Below are 16560 nucleotides of genomic sequence, written 5' to 3'. Positions count from 1 at the left end.
GGAACTCTTGTGCTCTATTTTAGGAAGCTGGCAGACAAACCCAGGCCCCGGCATTCTAGGTGCTCTGAAGAACCCTTTCTGTTGTGCTATCACATAAGGAGACTCTAACATAGTGAGAAGGAAATCATGGATCTACAGAAATACCTTTAGCGCACAGTACTGATGTCTGTTGATCTGCATATTCCTATCGCTGTATCTGTCCAAGGGCGTAAACATGATGCTAAAGGGGCCTGCCCAGTGACTGAACAGCATGAACAGACTGTGACGAAGGCTTTGTTGAGGGAAAATACTTCTTCTCTGGTGCACTGTAAATAAAAAAACGGGAAGACATATTTATTCCTAGCTCATTTATCCTAATGCGCATGCCAACATCAGGATACGAAGAGGAAGCTGCATTTGAATCATCTAAAACTTCCAGGTGGATGATGCAAGGAGTCTAGGCGGGAGCTGGAGTCAGGACCAGCCTCTTCCTGGCTGCCTCATGAACTCCATGAAGACATCACCACAAGGCGCTTGATTCATTGCTAAATGAGGGCTTTTGGCTAGGAAAGTCCTACTTCAAATTTTGTATTTTTCCCCCAGTAGAAGAGATCCCTTGTGAAAGAAAGCACACATATGTCTTGACATGAGAGCAGAGGAGAGCAGACCCACTCCAGGTCTTCCGTGCCGACTGCTGTGTGCCCTGTGATGGTGCCAGAAGCCTGCAGGGCTCTGTGCATTGGTTCGGTACCTACTCGTGAAGGGGAACTTTGCCCTTTCAAGTCAGGGTCCCTATTGCTGTGATGAAACACCACGGGCAAGAGGGACAAGGAAAGGGTGTGCACCACTCACCCTTCCACACAGCCCACATAACAGCACCTCGTGGCGTGCTCAGTCTGCTTACAGAACCCAGGGCCACCAGCCCAGGGACAGCACTGCTCACAAAGGGCTGGGCCCTCCCCCATCAATCACTAATTATGAAATGCGCTATAGCCAGATCTTACGGCGGCATTTTCTCAATTGAGGTCCCCTCTTTTCAGATGGCTCTACCTTTGTGACGATGACATAAAACTAGCCAGCACACCGACCCTAATATCCTCTGGATCAATATGAGCTAAGACACTCAATAGCACCCAATAAATCACGATGGAAGCTGTGGGGAAAGTGCACAGTAATAGAACTAAATCTATCTTTATACTAGCCACTCTGCTACACAGAAAATAAACAGAAGAAAATGCGCTTGGCCCTTAAATAACATTTACCTTTCAAAGGGCAACATAAGGCTCCTGAGCCTACAATTAGCAAGCCCAATTATATACATAAAAGATCCTGCAAAAAATACAATCCCTGTGATGGAATGCCAAAGGTTAGCATATATTACTTAAAATAACAAAATCATTGTATTTGGAGAGAGAAAAATATCAACTTTTGCTGCATGCAAAAGGCTTATGGTAATCTTTTAAGATCTTTTTTTTTTTTTTTTAGAAAGAATTTACTACTTTTTGAAGCAGTTGTACAGATCAATCTTCCTAGCACATCTCTCAGTGTCTGCTCAAAAACAGGCACACATCTGTTAGATGAGGCCATGGGTAGCACCGTCCACAGGCAGGCATCTGTTAGATGAGGCCATGGGTAGCACCGTCCACAGGCAGGCATCTGTTAGATGAGGCCATGGGTAGCACCGTCCACAGGCAGGCATCTGTTAGATGAGGCCATGGGTAGCACCGTCCACTTGCTTTAATTTATATCCATCACCTGTATTCTTCCTTCACTGTGTAGGTGTGACTCATTCATTTTATTCTCAGTTATCACTTTGAGCATTACACTCCCGGCTCACTGTATCTACCATAAGCTCATTCAAACGCTCATTCTAATTGGTATCTTCTGAATTTTATCAGTGTCTTGATGGCTTAAAATCCCTACCGAATTGATTCCTTCTTGATTTCTAGTTACTGACACAAGATTAAAAAAAAAAAAACAAAACAAAACACCCTCTTGCTATTGACATTGTGCTGACATAGTTTCCCAAGATGCTCTCAAGTTAGAGGCTTTAAAAAATATTACATTTAGGGGGCTGGAGAGATGGCTCAGCGGTTAAGAGCATTGCCTGCTCTTCCAAAGGTCCTGAGTTCAATTCCCAGCAACCACATGGTGGCTCACAACCATCTGTAATGAGGTCTGGTGCCCTCTCTGGCCTGCAGGCATACACATAGACAGAATATTGTGTACATAATAAATAAACATTATTTTAAAAAAATGTTACATTTATTTATTTGTATGTATGTGTGCGTACACGCATGCACACATGTGAACATGCCTCAGAGCTGGTGTGGCGGTCACAGATCAGCCTGCAGTCATCAGTTCTCTCTCCATGTGGGTCCCAGAGATGACACTCACATGATTGGTCTGGGCGCAAAGTGCCTCTCCCTACTGAGCCTCCCACAATACACAGCTTCCAAGGCAAGAAGAACACAGAAAGGCCCGGAGCATTCCGGAGTGCTTTGAGGAGCTGAAAGCCTACCCGGAACATTCTGAATGATGTTCGCCACTAAGGCACTGAAATGGCATCGGATGTCCTTCAGGGTGTCAGAGTCCTTTTCATTCTCTGCTTCCAGAAGCTGTCGTGTCAAATCTACATACTCCAATAACGTGTTGTTGAGGAAATGCGTTTCGTTATCAAGGCCACCACTCGCACTGAAAATACCGAAGAGAAGGAAACACAGAGAAAAGGTGACTCTCGATTTCAACTGAAGTAAGGACCCCATTACCACCATCAGAAGAGCACCCGGAAAACCAGGTGTGGCTGGGGCAGAATGACACTTTAATACACAAAAATGAAATTAATATGATTTTGGCTTCCTTAAATATAAAAAGCAGCTGGTGGTTCCTCATCAAGGAACTGCTATTGTAATTTATACCACCAGATCTCATACCCAAGTGAAAAAAAACCCTCAAAATTACTGGCTCTCCATTTCCAGATATTGTGGTAAGGAGCTGGCAGGCCTGTGGGGGGTGGTAGGGTGGGGATGTGTCACTGTAGAAGGGAAGGCCAGTTCCAGTGAGCGTCCTGTCTCTGTTGGTCTTCATACCAAACCTTAAACGGGGTTGCTTATCCACTAGGTACTTATCCCCGGCCTTCTAAGATGACATGTGTTATTAAGAATATATTTAAAGGGAATTCAAGGGCACAGTGTTAGATCTCAGACTGCTTTAGATCCTGGGGCAGCCCTAAGCCTGCTCTGGGATTCTTACTGAGGCAAGAGAAGTACACCCCAGAGCTACGGGCTGTTACTCAGAAGTCAAAACTCCTGTCGTGTCCCTTTGGCCCTTAGTTATGTATCCAGGACTATGATAGTATGTTTCAATAAGAGCCTACATGAGTCACTATGCTTAAAATGACCCTGCAAACAGTAAGTGCTTGCTATATAAATTAAAGGATATTATGTTTCTATTTGGCAAGGCCAGCTCTTATTATATTGGGAAAGTACTTCTATATAATATTATTAAAGTAAAAAAATTTTTTTACTAATTATACCTTCTAAAAAATCCTGATCACACACAAACAAGAGTAAGATATTTTGAAGACTATATTAAAAATATCCATCTGTACTAATTAACATGTGCTGAATGAACTGATGGGCTGAATTCCGACTTCTGTCGACAGAGGATTCTTTACCCTCAAATCATGACTAATTAATTACTGGGCAGCATCCTACTTCAGAAAATAACATTAGTTCACTTAAATATCCACTAAGTAGCTACTGCACATTAGGCATGTGGGGGGTCCCTGTCCCTGGCATTCAAACTGTCCCCCATCTTTAACCATGTGGGACGCGAGGACACACACAGCAGTGACAACCTCCTGTTAACTTTCTCTTCGGAAACAGTGAAACTGAAGTAGTCTCTTTTCAAACCATTACTGCTCGGTAGTGGACACAGCTTATTCTCAATATGCCAATATTTGGTAGTTATCCAAATCAGAACCATCCAAAGAGCATCCCTGCTCTCCCACCACATTAAGAGGGACCACAAAAAGGCTCACAGCGTGCCATGTTCTTCTTGTTCTCAAGCCCACAAACCTCCATCTTATGCTTCACAATTCCAACAAGATTACCTTTAATCATATGTTTTCTTTCGATTTCCATTCAACACACAAGAAAAGCGAACCTATGACTTTAAAATTCTCTTCCACTAAAGCTCTGTTTCGAGAGTCTGTCACAAGCTCCTGATGCTAGATCGGAAAGGTATTGGGCACACTAAGAAACAACCAGGAGAAACACGAGCACACACTGTCCCTACGCTTGTTCAATTACCGGCGTATGCCTCCGGTCTAGCACACACTGCTCCTACGCTTCTTCAATTATTGATGTACGCCTCCCATCAAAGCTTCTTCCAGCTACCTATTGTGTACAGGGTCGGATCCATTACTTCTTGCCTTCAGAGGTCAGCTGACACCATTAGCCTGCTAAGGAAACCTTTCACTTGCGACTCATGGCTAATGGTATTTTCCTCAAGGGTCTTGGTCCTACTGTCAAGAAAACCTCCAGGATTTATGGTTTGTGAATGGTGGGGAAAACAAGTGTGAGTTACATCTGGAAGGTTCATAATCTTCCTGGCAGGACCAAAAACAGCTCATCAGACTAAATTTGCATAACGCTAATAGTAACCCTTTGAACGTGTGAGTTTTTTTCCAGCCCAGACAATATTTATCTTCAAAATGAGGTAAGTTTTGACCAATCTACCAATCTGATTGTAGATTTTCTTTTTTCCATTATTATTATTATTATTATTATTATTATTATTATTATTTTGGAAACTCTATATCTCAGGCTAGCCTCAAACTCATGACAATCCTGCCTCTGCTTCTGATGGTATACAATTTCTGGCTGTTGGTTCATGTATGGGATGCCTCTTTAGTTGGTAAATATTTACAGATGTTGACATGTGTATTAGACAGATATTTTTGATGCAATGGTACTTTTCTGTTTTCACATATTTCAAGGAGAAAATATTTCCTAACCATCCCAAAGTTTTGGAAGTCAGAATCTGATACCGACCTGTGACTAATGACACCAGCATCCGCCAGCAGTTCAAATATCCGTACCAGTTGTACTCGTAAAATGTCTCGACGCCTGCGCCGTTTCATATTCTGCTCCAAACATACAGAGATGTGAATTAGGGAAACACTGGGGAAATTCATGGGGAACTGCCGAGATGATTTGGAAAGTCAACAGTGTGGACGCTAGGAACAGATGCGGGCCCATCACGGTTACCGTGTGGATGCCGAGGATGCTGCCGGCTGTGGTCTCAAAGGGACAGGTGTGTGGACGGTGAGAAATTAAAGAGACAAACACAACCACATGACATTTTATCAGCAGATCCCCCCTATGTGTAGCAGAAATAACATCCTACAGTTACTCCTGAGTGATTTGTCGACCTGCTGATTTCAGAACAACTAATCAATGTTGTCTTATCAGAGTCACAAGGAATCTCTAAGACTCAGAAAGCAAGGCAGAGCAAACAACCCCGACAGAATAAAAAACTAGGGTTTTGCTCAAGCCTGCCTCCCACCTAATTTATTTCTGCAACAAAATGCACACATAAAAGCAAAGGAAATCATTGCCCGTATGGGATGAATGACCGAGGGCTAAAATACCAGGGTGCTGACCCCAGTAGTAAGCTAAAAGAGGAAGAGCAATGCCCTGCAACACTTTCTCTCCACCTTCTCTCATTTACAAAGTCATTTTTCTAATCCAGAGCAATTAGACGTTTTTTCTTAATCTTTCACTTTTACATCCCCACCCACCTTCCTGCCCTCCGGAATGAAGTTCATTTGCCGAGAGTTGTGTTTACTGCTTCCTTGGGGGGGGGTCTTTCTAGAGTTTACAGAAATCCACGGTGACATAAACAGCTTCCTAACCATCCTCAAGGACGTTGTCCGCAGAGTTATCCATAGCAAGACAGTGCTGCAGACTCTCGAATCGGAGGCCACACATAGTCATCATACCCTGTGACCAGAGGGAGCGTGGCTTCAACGGTCTCTTTAAGGACAGCAGCAGTCACTGACTCCCTCTCCAGCCAGGGAAGGTGGGGCTGGAAAAGCTGAAAGCAATTACTGGGTGGCTACTCTCAGAAAGCCTGGAAACTCTACAGATCCTGTGCCCTGCTTTCCCTCCTGCTACAGCGACTTTCCAACTGCTTTTGACCCTGGGTTCCGGCATGTGTTGTCCTGGGCAGGAGAGAGAATCTGCACAGGAAAATTCCAAGTTTAAAATACACCAGGTAGCTGGGCATGGTGGCTTGTGCTTTTAATTCCAGAACTCGGGAGGCTCAGACAAAGGGATTTCTTGAGCTTGAGGCTAGCTTAGTTTACACAGTCAGTTCCAGACAATGCTGGGCTACTAGAAAGCAAAAGCAAGCAAGAAAGCGAACAAATGAAAACAAAACCCATATAACAACAAAACACCTCAGTCTGTTACATCTTAATTTCTGCCCTGTGGTATACTACTTAGCATACACCAGGACAATGTCCACTGCACGAGCGTCCAATGGGAATCTGCACAACAGCTTACCTCTGGTCGTCTTTCAAGTGCTTCTTTAATTATGGGATGTAGCTCCTCTATTAGTTCCCTAAAGGAAAAACGGCATATATTCGTTTCACTCACAGCTAACTAGGCAGAATTTGCAAACACATACCAAAACAGCAGAAACTGACAAGTCCTAACCTAACCCTAAGCCTACTGTTTTCAACAGTTCTTAAAGCTTTGATTATAAAACAGTCTTCTAATTAAACCCTCAGAAACTGCAAAGCATGGCATATAAGCCTCTTTGTTTGTAGAGAAAAGTATCATCAAAATTTTTATTCCAGCGTTTTGTGAACTGCGTGTATTTTATGGAGGTGAAGTACGCTCATGTGTAAAATGCTCTCCTTCCTTTTACATTAGCACACTACTGATGGGTCAGTAACATCCTGCCAAACAGCAGGATAGCCCAAAGGCAACTGATTAACACTCATGGCTGTTTGCAGAACCAGTGTTTGTACTAACTGAAGAATACACAGAACCTGGCTTATGCTGATTTAAACTGAAAATGTGCTCATTGCATAGGACTGAGAAAATCCACCCACGATTTGATCACTTATATAAAAGTGCTGACTTCAGGAGAACAAGTTTGTGGAGAAGATAAAGCTTTAATTTGCTCAGTATAGACAAGAGAAGGCTGGAATACAGTGACTCAGTGGAGAAGCCAGGGCTGGCGTGCAGCTGTGAGCCAAGACCTCTAGCCCACCCCACCCCACCTCTCTTATGAACACACTTGTTTCTCTAGCGCGCAGAAGAACAAAGAAGAGGATTACCTAAAGGCTCCTGGGTTGGTCCTGCCAAGACCAAGAACAAGGGACTCTGTGACTTCCATGCTCTCAGAGCGCATCATTGGAACTATGTGCTTAAACAGGGCTGACGGGGAGGGGACGCCGATAATCTGAAGGAAAAAAAAAATCAGAATTGCCACTTACAATTAGATATCTAACCAAATAACTTGACATTTAACCATCTTTGGTCAAATACAATTCAGTAAATGACATTTTGGGGGTAAACAAATTTTGCTTCCAGTCTCAGCACAGACAACCTAGAAAAGCTGAAGGGCTGGCCCAGCGGCGTCCTGCAACCTAGACAAGCTGAAGGGCTGGCCCAGCGGCGTCCTGCAAGTTCCTTTTGATCCATAAACCTAAGAAAAACAGAATTCTGACACCCTAGTCTTAAGTTTCCTTCAAGCACACAACGGCTTCTTCTGTCCTTCATAAAATCGATTTATCGGCTCTTTCTAGTATCCATTGTCACTGTGTGATTTAGGCAAATTTTGTAACAAGCATTTAATTACTTAGAGGGTGATTTTGGGAGCAGTTCACTCTGTAATCTCAGTACTGAGGCAGCTGAGACAAGAGGATTACCGGAAGTTTGAGCCAGCACGGTAAGTTCTAAGTCAGCCTGGGTGAGACCTGTCTCATAAAACCAAGAAATGAATGAATGACTCCTGCTGGCAGTGAGAAGTAGAAGGGGAAGTGAATTAAGGGGAAACACTTTAAAATTTTCAATATGCTATTTTTATGTACAAGGTCAATTTTTCCCAGTACAAAATCTCTGTCCTTAATTCTAACCAGGAGTCCACAAAAAAAAAAAAAAAAAAAAAAAAAAAAAAAAAAAAAAAAAAAAAAAAAAAAAAAAAAGAATTTTCCGAGACACATGAGCGATATAATCTTCAACCTCTCTATTTTGTTTTTCACGAGAAGAAATTTAAAATGTCCCTCTCGTGGAGTCACTGGAACACTACAGAGGGTGAGGAAGACACACCTTGGCATCGATACTGTAGCCACTGTCAGGGGTGGACGCCAGCGTCTCAGGAGGAGAGCATCTCATTGGGCCTGTGGATGCTGAGGACGAGGGGGACGGGGAGGGAGACGGGGAGCCTGCTGCACTGCAGCAGAGAATTAAGTAGTTTCTCCATAGGCCAATGTAGGAGTCACTGCTCGTGGTGGCATTTACCTTCTTTGCATTGATGGGGCTACTAAAAAACAAACAAACAAATAAATAAGAGCCGAAATCGCATGTTTTGTTTAAATAATACCTATTTTATTTTTTAAATATTTTATTTGAAAATATTCATTTTGTTTATAATCATTCCAATTATCACACTGTCATCCTTCCAACTATGTCTTCCTAGCTGGGCGGTGATGGTGCACGCCTTTAATCCCAGCACTCGGGAGGCAGAGGCAGGCGGATCTCTGAGTTCGAGGCCAGCCTGGTCTACAAGAGCTAGTTCCAGGACAGGCTCTAGAAACTACAGGGAAACCCTGTCTTGAAAAAACAAAACAAACAAAAAAAGCCCAACTATGTCTTCCTTATCAACAACCCTCACCAAATCCAATTCATCCTGCTGCTCACATGGGTGGTTCAGTGGCCATGCACTGTGGCCTGGGCCAAGTGCTAGCGGCCCTAAAAAAAACAGTGACTATTCACTCCTCAGCAACTATCAAGGGCAGAAGGCATTTAGAAAGTTTTCATATAACTAATGCCAAGTTGTCTACTAATTTAAAGGCGATGGTTATCATAGAGTTTTTATTGCGAGCACTCAGACTTTCTGGACGGATCAAAGGGAGAAATGAATGAAGCCTATCCTCTAAGACAGAGTAGATAAAATAGGTATTTGTGAGTCTACGCTACATTCTTCATCACTCTCCCCCTCCACAAGATAGCAACGTAGCATAGCGACTTACAGAATTTCCAGTGTCTGTCACTTTCCAAAAGCATGCCTCTCGAAAGCGGGCTATCCGTTTAAAAATAGACTATGCAAAGGACTTACTTTACATCAACTTGGGGGGACAACAGCTGCAGCCTTGTGTACGCGAACATCCACGCGTAGCTTACAGCTGTAGAGCAGTGTTTAGGAAGATTTTCTTGCTTTAGAAAACTGGAGAGACTTATAATCCATGGGTCTTGGCCTTGGGTCACATGTGCAAATATCCAAATGTGTGAGGGACTGATCACATCAAACTGGTGGCTGATGGGAGAAGAGTTCCATTCGGCTAATGTTTGCAGATCAACCGAGCTGGGGCAATACAGCAAAGTAGTCTAGAAAGAGAGCAAACAATGATCATATATTTGAGTAGCTTTCCAAGTTTTTGTATCTGAGGTGCTTTATGCCTGACGTGGACTAGATCAGGGTTTTCTGGAAGGTAAGTAGGCTGGAGGAGGTGGTGAATTTTTGAGATTCCCATGAGTTTCTCCTCAAGACAGATATGTTGCAGCTTTCATTATTCTCAAAAGGCTGTGTGGACCAAGAAGGCTGACATCCACAACTAAGTAATTCCTATGTGGATACTCAACTTTCATGAGTCCACAGAAATGAAATGTTTCATTTCTTTAGAAATGAAACAAAAACCATTAACTTTCATCCCGATGAAATGGAACAGCCTGGAATGTGAGCAGACTCACATTCTAAGGCACACAATCTTAAATATTTTTCCCTTAACATTCAGACTCTTAAAGAAATTAATATCTTAAAAAATTAATACTTTTTCATTTTATTCATTAAGCATTGTTTAATGCATTATTATAAGTCATTTATTACTCTATTTGTTACCATAATACATAGTCAATGACAAAACAATTCTTTTAATTGTATACATTTTAAATCATGTCTTAGGCTTATAAAGTTTTATTATTGCCTGCCTGTGGTTGTGTATAACAGATGAGTTATAAGAACCAGGTGTTGAGCAGAATGCAAATAAATCTTCCATCCATGTATTCCAAAATAGGAGAATTAAAATGCAAGCAGTAAATTTCAGAGTTGTTTCTATATCAACCTTGGAGTATTGACTTGACTTCCCACCCAACCCTACTGACACTCCATAAGACCAAAAGAAGTCTGCCTGAGTCAGACCGGATATGGTCCTGGGTTCTCTCCCAAGCACAGAAAATAGAGGAGAGGGAAAGGGAGTAAAGGGGTGGGGCTAGAGGAGAAAAAGTAAAGACATTTTTACTATCAGTTTTTTCCGTAACATTTTGCTGATAAAATGTTTCTCTATATTTTAACATACTATTTACTTAATTTCATAAAGAAAATAAAAATATTCACTGAAAAAACCTTTGGTTAAAGAGTATTTCTTCCCATGTTCATAACCAGTAAGCAGCAGTAGATCATGGTCCGTTGACATTACACTTAAGGGAAAGGTCTTAGATCGGAAAGGCTAGAATTTTACAACGAGAAACTGATTTTTATGGCAACAAGAACTAGTCAGAGGATAAGCACGCATCACTTTAAACCCTTTATCTGCTCGAGAAATACAGTCTAACTCACTGCCTCTGTTAGGGAGACACATGGATGTGTGCTCACCTGCCTTAAGTCCCAAAATAAGATGGAGCAGAGATTCCTGCAGTTACCTGATCGGCCCCTGTGAGATGGATGAAGCTCTCAAGAATGGATGGGCTCAGCCTGTCCATCACGTCGATGGCTAACTCATCGTCACCCTGTAAAAAAGAGACCGTGCATCTAAACAAGCAAGGAGTGCGTAAGGAAGCGAAGCCGAGCAGAGCGCAAGTTAACGCTCTTGTGAAGAACCAGGGAGCAGGGCCAGGTGGGGTGGGGGCAGGGCAGGGCAGGTTTGCAGCAGGCTCACTCTGGCATGCAGCCGTAAAGTAGGCTACGTGGCGTGCAGGCTACGTGGCGTGCAGGCTACGTGGTGTGCAGGCTACACAAACTCCACCTGCATGGAGCGCGGACGGGCAGCAGGACAGTCTCAAACACGTTCACGAGATGACTAAACCTTACCTTAGGAACCTCCAAAAGTGCAAATAAAGCCCGGATTTCTCTAAGGACACTGACAGCTAGCCTTCTGGTGGTGGGCCGACTGCTACAGAGGATGACCAGGGCAAAGCCTTCGACCACATGGAACACAGTGGAATATGGGTTCCTTTCCAGAGGAGGGGGGTGAGGACCTCCATTAGCGATACCATGCTTGATTAAAAAAAAAAAAAAGTTTAAAAACAACCTTTAAAAAGATGGATGAATTTGGAAGAGAGGCAGTAATCAGTAAAGCATATTACAAGCATTCTGATAACAGGGCTGCCTCGGCCAAAGGGATTTCAATGGCATTCACAGACAGTGTGGACTGGGGCTGGTGGCAGAAGCCTGTCCTCCCAGCAACTCAGGAGGCTGAAGCAAGAAGGCCACAAGTTTCAGGGCAGCTCAGGATACAGAGTGAGTTCAAGGCCAGTTTGGGCAACTTAGTGAGACCTGCTCTGATAATAAGAAGTAAGAACAGTTCTTGGTATATATATCGGTGGTAAGGCCCTTGTAGGAGGAACGAGGTTCAGAGCTCAATTGATCCATATTAGCACAAAAGAAAAGAGAGAAGTATCCCAATGGCAGTCTAAATAGGACGTGCCTGACTGTCGTCACTCCCTTGTGACCTTGCAACCATCACCCGTCACTCAGTATAGCGTTTACAGATGGGATACGAGAGGCTGGACTGCGTCTTTCATATGTGAGTGCTGGCTCTCATATCTAAGGCACACAGCATCACCTGGGACCTTGTTGAAAGCAGCTGTGCTCAGTGTGGGATTTCTAGGCTCATAAAGGCCCCCGGGCAGCTTGGATGATCCAACTCTGAGCTTCCAGGGTTCTACGGTGTTTGCAGTGTTATAAGGCAACCAGGTGTACACCTGTGCACTTAAGAAACTGGTCCCTTTGCTGAAACAATCAACCCAAGTGACAGACTAACAAAGGTTTCATATGTAAGCTTTGAAACACCTTCATGTAAGAATCACCCTATAAACCCTATGCTTGATAAAACATAACCTGTTACCAAATGAAGAAGGTTAAAGGTTAGACACAAGCACTTGGAATCCAACACACGAATGAGCACAAAGTAGGGCACAAGGGATTGCCATCAACAGAAGGCCATTACAACTAGTAACGACTGTAGAGCTTGAGAGAGCCAATCTATGTCAATTAGCGTCACAATTGATCATTCACTACTGATCACACACAAAGTGCAATGTTGGAGCAAGTGGTACCTGGGAGTCCTGGGTCTTGTTATACATCTGAGCTGCCTGTTTCCACTGATTTATTAATTGTACCAACATCTTTACAGCGTTATCAAGAAGAGTGGGGTGGACATCAGTCACTTCACGAACAATAAAATACACAAATCCGGAGAGCACGTCCTCCCGCCAATCTGGAAAATCAAGCATTAGCGCCTGTAGGGTGTTGAAGGCCAGCGCCCGCAGTTCTTCGTCCATGTGGACCGTGAGCCTACCAAGAACAGAATCCCGTTAGCGAGCCTCAAAACAAAACACAGTGTCATCAGTAACACTTACAGCCAAGATACCTGAGCACAAATCTCTGTCCTTAAAACCTAAAGACACTCTATGCGTCCCTTCAAATGCTCTCGGATATGAAGATGGGGCTGGTGTTCACTTTGCCATCCTATATTTGCTCTTTTTATGCTAGTCTATAGTTTAAATTTCATATGAATGTATCCATGATCAGTGATGTTTTTGCTAAAGTTCAGGATAGGAAGTTTTGAATTTAATTGACAGGCTGCTGTGCAGAAATACAGATGACGTCAGAAATCGATTTCAAACTTCGTCCATCCTTAACATACTTTATAGTGCTCTCCTACAATCAATAAAAATTTGTCCAACTACACAGGATCCTAGCAGAAGATGAACATAAATAGCTCAACACAGAGGCAATGATCTAGACAGAATCAACAAGTCATTCCTGAGGGTGAAAATGGAAGCAACACTAGGAGTAACATAAGAAAAGGTCTACACGTTGAAAATAAAAAAAGCCGCAACAGCCCAGCAGGCCCCATAGAGCGAGGGCTCAATAATTCAACATATTAATTACATTTTAAAAAGTTAAATTACTTTTTATAAAGACTTCAATACAATGATCATAATTGTAGTTACAGAATATTTAACAATATGAGAAAATGATATATAAAATTAAAAGGGGATGTAGTTCTGAAGCTGCGACACAAGCCACCACATGAACACAAGCTCCCGACCTAGAGCTGAAGATTATTTCAGTGGCTGACAACGCAAGCAAAGGCATTGAAGTTAGAAATGACTCAAAGGAACAGGAAGTTAGAAAGCACACGCTCCGTGCATGCATGGAAGGACAGAGTTAGCCACAGTGAGAGAGGAGGCGTTACGTGGTTAAGAGGGGACGTGTCAACAGTCTGCTGAACTCGGATCTGGTCTTCGCTAAGCCAGCCTTCAGCTGACGGAGAAGCTAAAGAGACATCCGTTGCAGCTGCACAGATTTCAGTAGCAAGCCGTGCAGCAGCTGCAGCAGGTTCAGTGTACCACAGTCAACACGGTGGCTCTACACCTCCCGAGCTCAGTGTGCCGTCTTCGGTGGTGACACCAAGCAACTTAGTGTGGAAAACATAGTGACATTGCTTTCCACACTAGTGATTTCCCCAGCCTTTAAATCTGTGACTGAGTCTCACACCAGTCAGCGTAACTCAGGATCTATGTGCCGGAGTTAATGACTCCTTGTGCAGAGGAGATGACAATGGGCCCTGGCTAATTAAAGTCAGGGATTATCTTTCCTTAGAGAGTTCACGGAGGTCTATAAATTTACAACATGCCCCTTCTTCTTGTTGTTTCTTTGCTGGTTTCCCTTATTTTTGAGTAAGGAAGAGTTAGACATTATAATTCCAAACCAGCATATTCTAGACTCTTTCTAGACATGGAGGTAAATTAATTAAAAGATGACAGCTGCAGGGGAAGAAGTAAAGCAAGCAGCAGCAATCCAACTGCTGTTCACTGCTCAGAGACAGGCTCTTCCCCTCCTCGGGGGGCCTGACCTTCTCAGGGGCAGCTTCATTCCGGGGGAGGTGAGAGGGGTGGCACAGGATACTCATCTTGTGGGATCGCCTTCAACAGAGAAGTAGGTCAAGTAGGGACCAGTGAGAACAGATTTGACAGTAACTGCTCTCTCCTTTCCTCAGGAGGAAGGCTGCAATTAACCCTTCAGGGTCCTAATGGGGACCCAACTTTCTAATCCCACTAAACTCTGGGTTTCTTTTGGAGACGGGGTCTCATTACGTAACTCAGTCTAGCTTCCAATTCTTAATGCTCCTGCCTCTAACTCTTTAGTGCTGAGAGGTCAGTAGCAACATACAGCATATAGCTCCGCAATATGATTTATGGCAAAAATTAAGAGAGAAGGGCTGGGAGATGGCTCGGGGTGGGGTGGGGCCTACACAAAGGCGGGAGCAAGGGAGCAGCTCCAATTACAAAAGTTGTCTTCTGAACTCTACACCTGTGCCAGGGCACGCACACCCCCATCAGACACACGCACATCTAACCACGATAAATTTAAAAGAGAGCTGAGCTGTTGGCATAAACATCAAATTCCAGAGTCTGCGGCAGGAGGATTCCCAGTTTCAGGCCTGCCAGGCATGATGGAGAGCAGGGCCACCCTGGACAGCGTACTGAGATGAGACCCTGCTACAAAATGAAGCACATGAATGCATGTACGCATGATGTCTACTAGAGAACGGGGTCGGGTACTTGAATACCACGCGCGAGACTTCAGGCTGAATTCAGTGCCAAGAACAACATTGCCGAGGCTGACTAGGAGAGAGCGGTTCCAGATAAAACCCTCTCTCTCCTACATTCCTCACGGGACACGGGAGACAAATACCACTCCATCCGTAGTCCCAACACTCGAGAGGGTGCGGCCTGCCTGTGAAATGCCAGATGTTCCCACCCAGGGCTGGAACAGGTCGCTGTTGAAATCTAGTCACTATTTACACAATTTGGTGAGTGCCCAGCAACCAGTAAACACTTTTCAATACAGCTGAGCACTCGCGGTCGGGAACAGTCGCTTTGCCTGGCTTCCCACTAGGGTGTGGCTAGCCAACTGTGGTTCTGGGCTAATTCCAGGCAGATGCCTGGTCATGTTCACTCCTGTCATGCTACAGGGAGAACGCAGACAAGAGAGAGACTACAGCAGTGCTTCTCACCTTCCTGACGCTGCGGCCCTCTCATGCAGTCCCACATGCTGTGGGGACCCAACCGTAACTTGCTTTTGTTGCTACTAACTGTAATTTTGCTATTGGTGTGAATCATAATGTAAATATCTGTGTTTTCTGACGGTTGTAGGTGACCCCTGGGAAAGGATCGTTCAACCCCGACAAGATGGGTTGAGAACCACTGGACTACGGCATGATCCGCAAAGCCTTGAAATAGTCAGTGTCTGGTCTTTTGTGGAGAAAGTGTGCTGACCCCTAACTGCACGATCCCCTATGGCGTACGCACAGTAGAGCCTCGAAAGGCTGCCATCTTACCTTGGAATTAGGCTAGGGAACATCATTTAAGCTAGTTATGCTCTTAATTCACTTTCGAGAACTACATGGTGCCTCACGAGGGATGTGAATACTTAAACTTGGCAAGCTCTCCTATAACAAAAAAAATCTAAAGTGGGTTTTGCTCACCTGTTGGGGAGTATTATTTTAAGTTGTGCTGCTTTTGTTTATGCTGCATTTGTTTAAGCTGTGATTCTTTGCCTGTCTAAAACACCTGAGGGTCTAATAAAGAGCTGAATGGCCAATAGCGAGGCAGGAGAGAGAATAGGCAGGGCTCACAGGCAGAGAGTATAAATAGAAGGAGAAATGAGGAAAAGGGAAGCAAGCAAGAGAACAAGGAGAGGAGGATATCAGGGGTCAGCCACCCAGCTATACAAGCAAGCCATGGAGAAAGAAGCAAAGAAAAATATCCAGAAGTAAGAAAGATACAAGTCCAGAAGGAAAAGGTACTCAAGCTGGCAAGAAACAAGCCGAGCTAAGACCGGACATTCATAACTATAAGCCTCCATGTGTGAGTTATTTGGGAGTTGGTTATGGGCTCCCCCAAAAGCCAAAAGGGTAAAAAAAAAAAAAATCACACAATAGTAACCACCTTAAATGTTGAATGACCACAGAAGTAAACATCAATGAGACCCGTATGCAAGGGATATTTATCATAAAGATCAATGAACTATGACTTGACAGGAAACTGGAAAATA

At 43.8% G+C, this 16560-nt stretch overlaps 1 protein-coding gene across 8 annotated transcripts in view; it reads right to left on the bottom strand.

The window, feature by feature from the left end:
• Fryl (FRY like transcription coactivator) overlaps positions 1-16560 on the bottom strand; it is a 232418-nt gene that overhangs the window by 61702 nt on the left and 154156 nt on the right. For all 8 annotated transcript variants that reach the window (XM_038321732.1, XM_038321751.1, XM_038321741.2 and 5 more), the window contains 10 exons: positions 12552-12789; positions 11305-11490; positions 10917-11003; positions 9337-9605; positions 8328-8541; positions 7334-7458; positions 6552-6609; positions 5037-5128; positions 2501-2673; positions 145-305 (listed from right to left, as the gene is read on the bottom strand). In XM_038321732.1, the coding sequence (XP_038177660.1) occupies positions 145-305; positions 2501-2673; positions 5037-5128; positions 6552-6609; positions 7334-7458; positions 8328-8541; positions 9337-9605; positions 10917-11003; positions 11305-11490; positions 12552-12789 (1603 nt within the window). The remainder of the gene's footprint in view (positions 1-144; positions 306-2500; positions 2674-5036; positions 5129-6551; positions 6610-7333; positions 7459-8327; positions 8542-9336; positions 9606-10916; positions 11004-11304; positions 11491-12551; positions 12790-16560) is intronic.

This window comes from Arvicola amphibius, chromosome 1, assembly GCF_903992535.2.
Source record: "Arvicola amphibius chromosome 1, mArvAmp1.2, whole genome shotgun sequence".
In the NCBI taxonomy this organism is placed as follows: domain Eukaryota; kingdom Metazoa; phylum Chordata; class Mammalia; order Rodentia; family Cricetidae; genus Arvicola; species Arvicola amphibius.
This window is presented reverse-complemented; position numbering and strand designations above follow the sequence as displayed.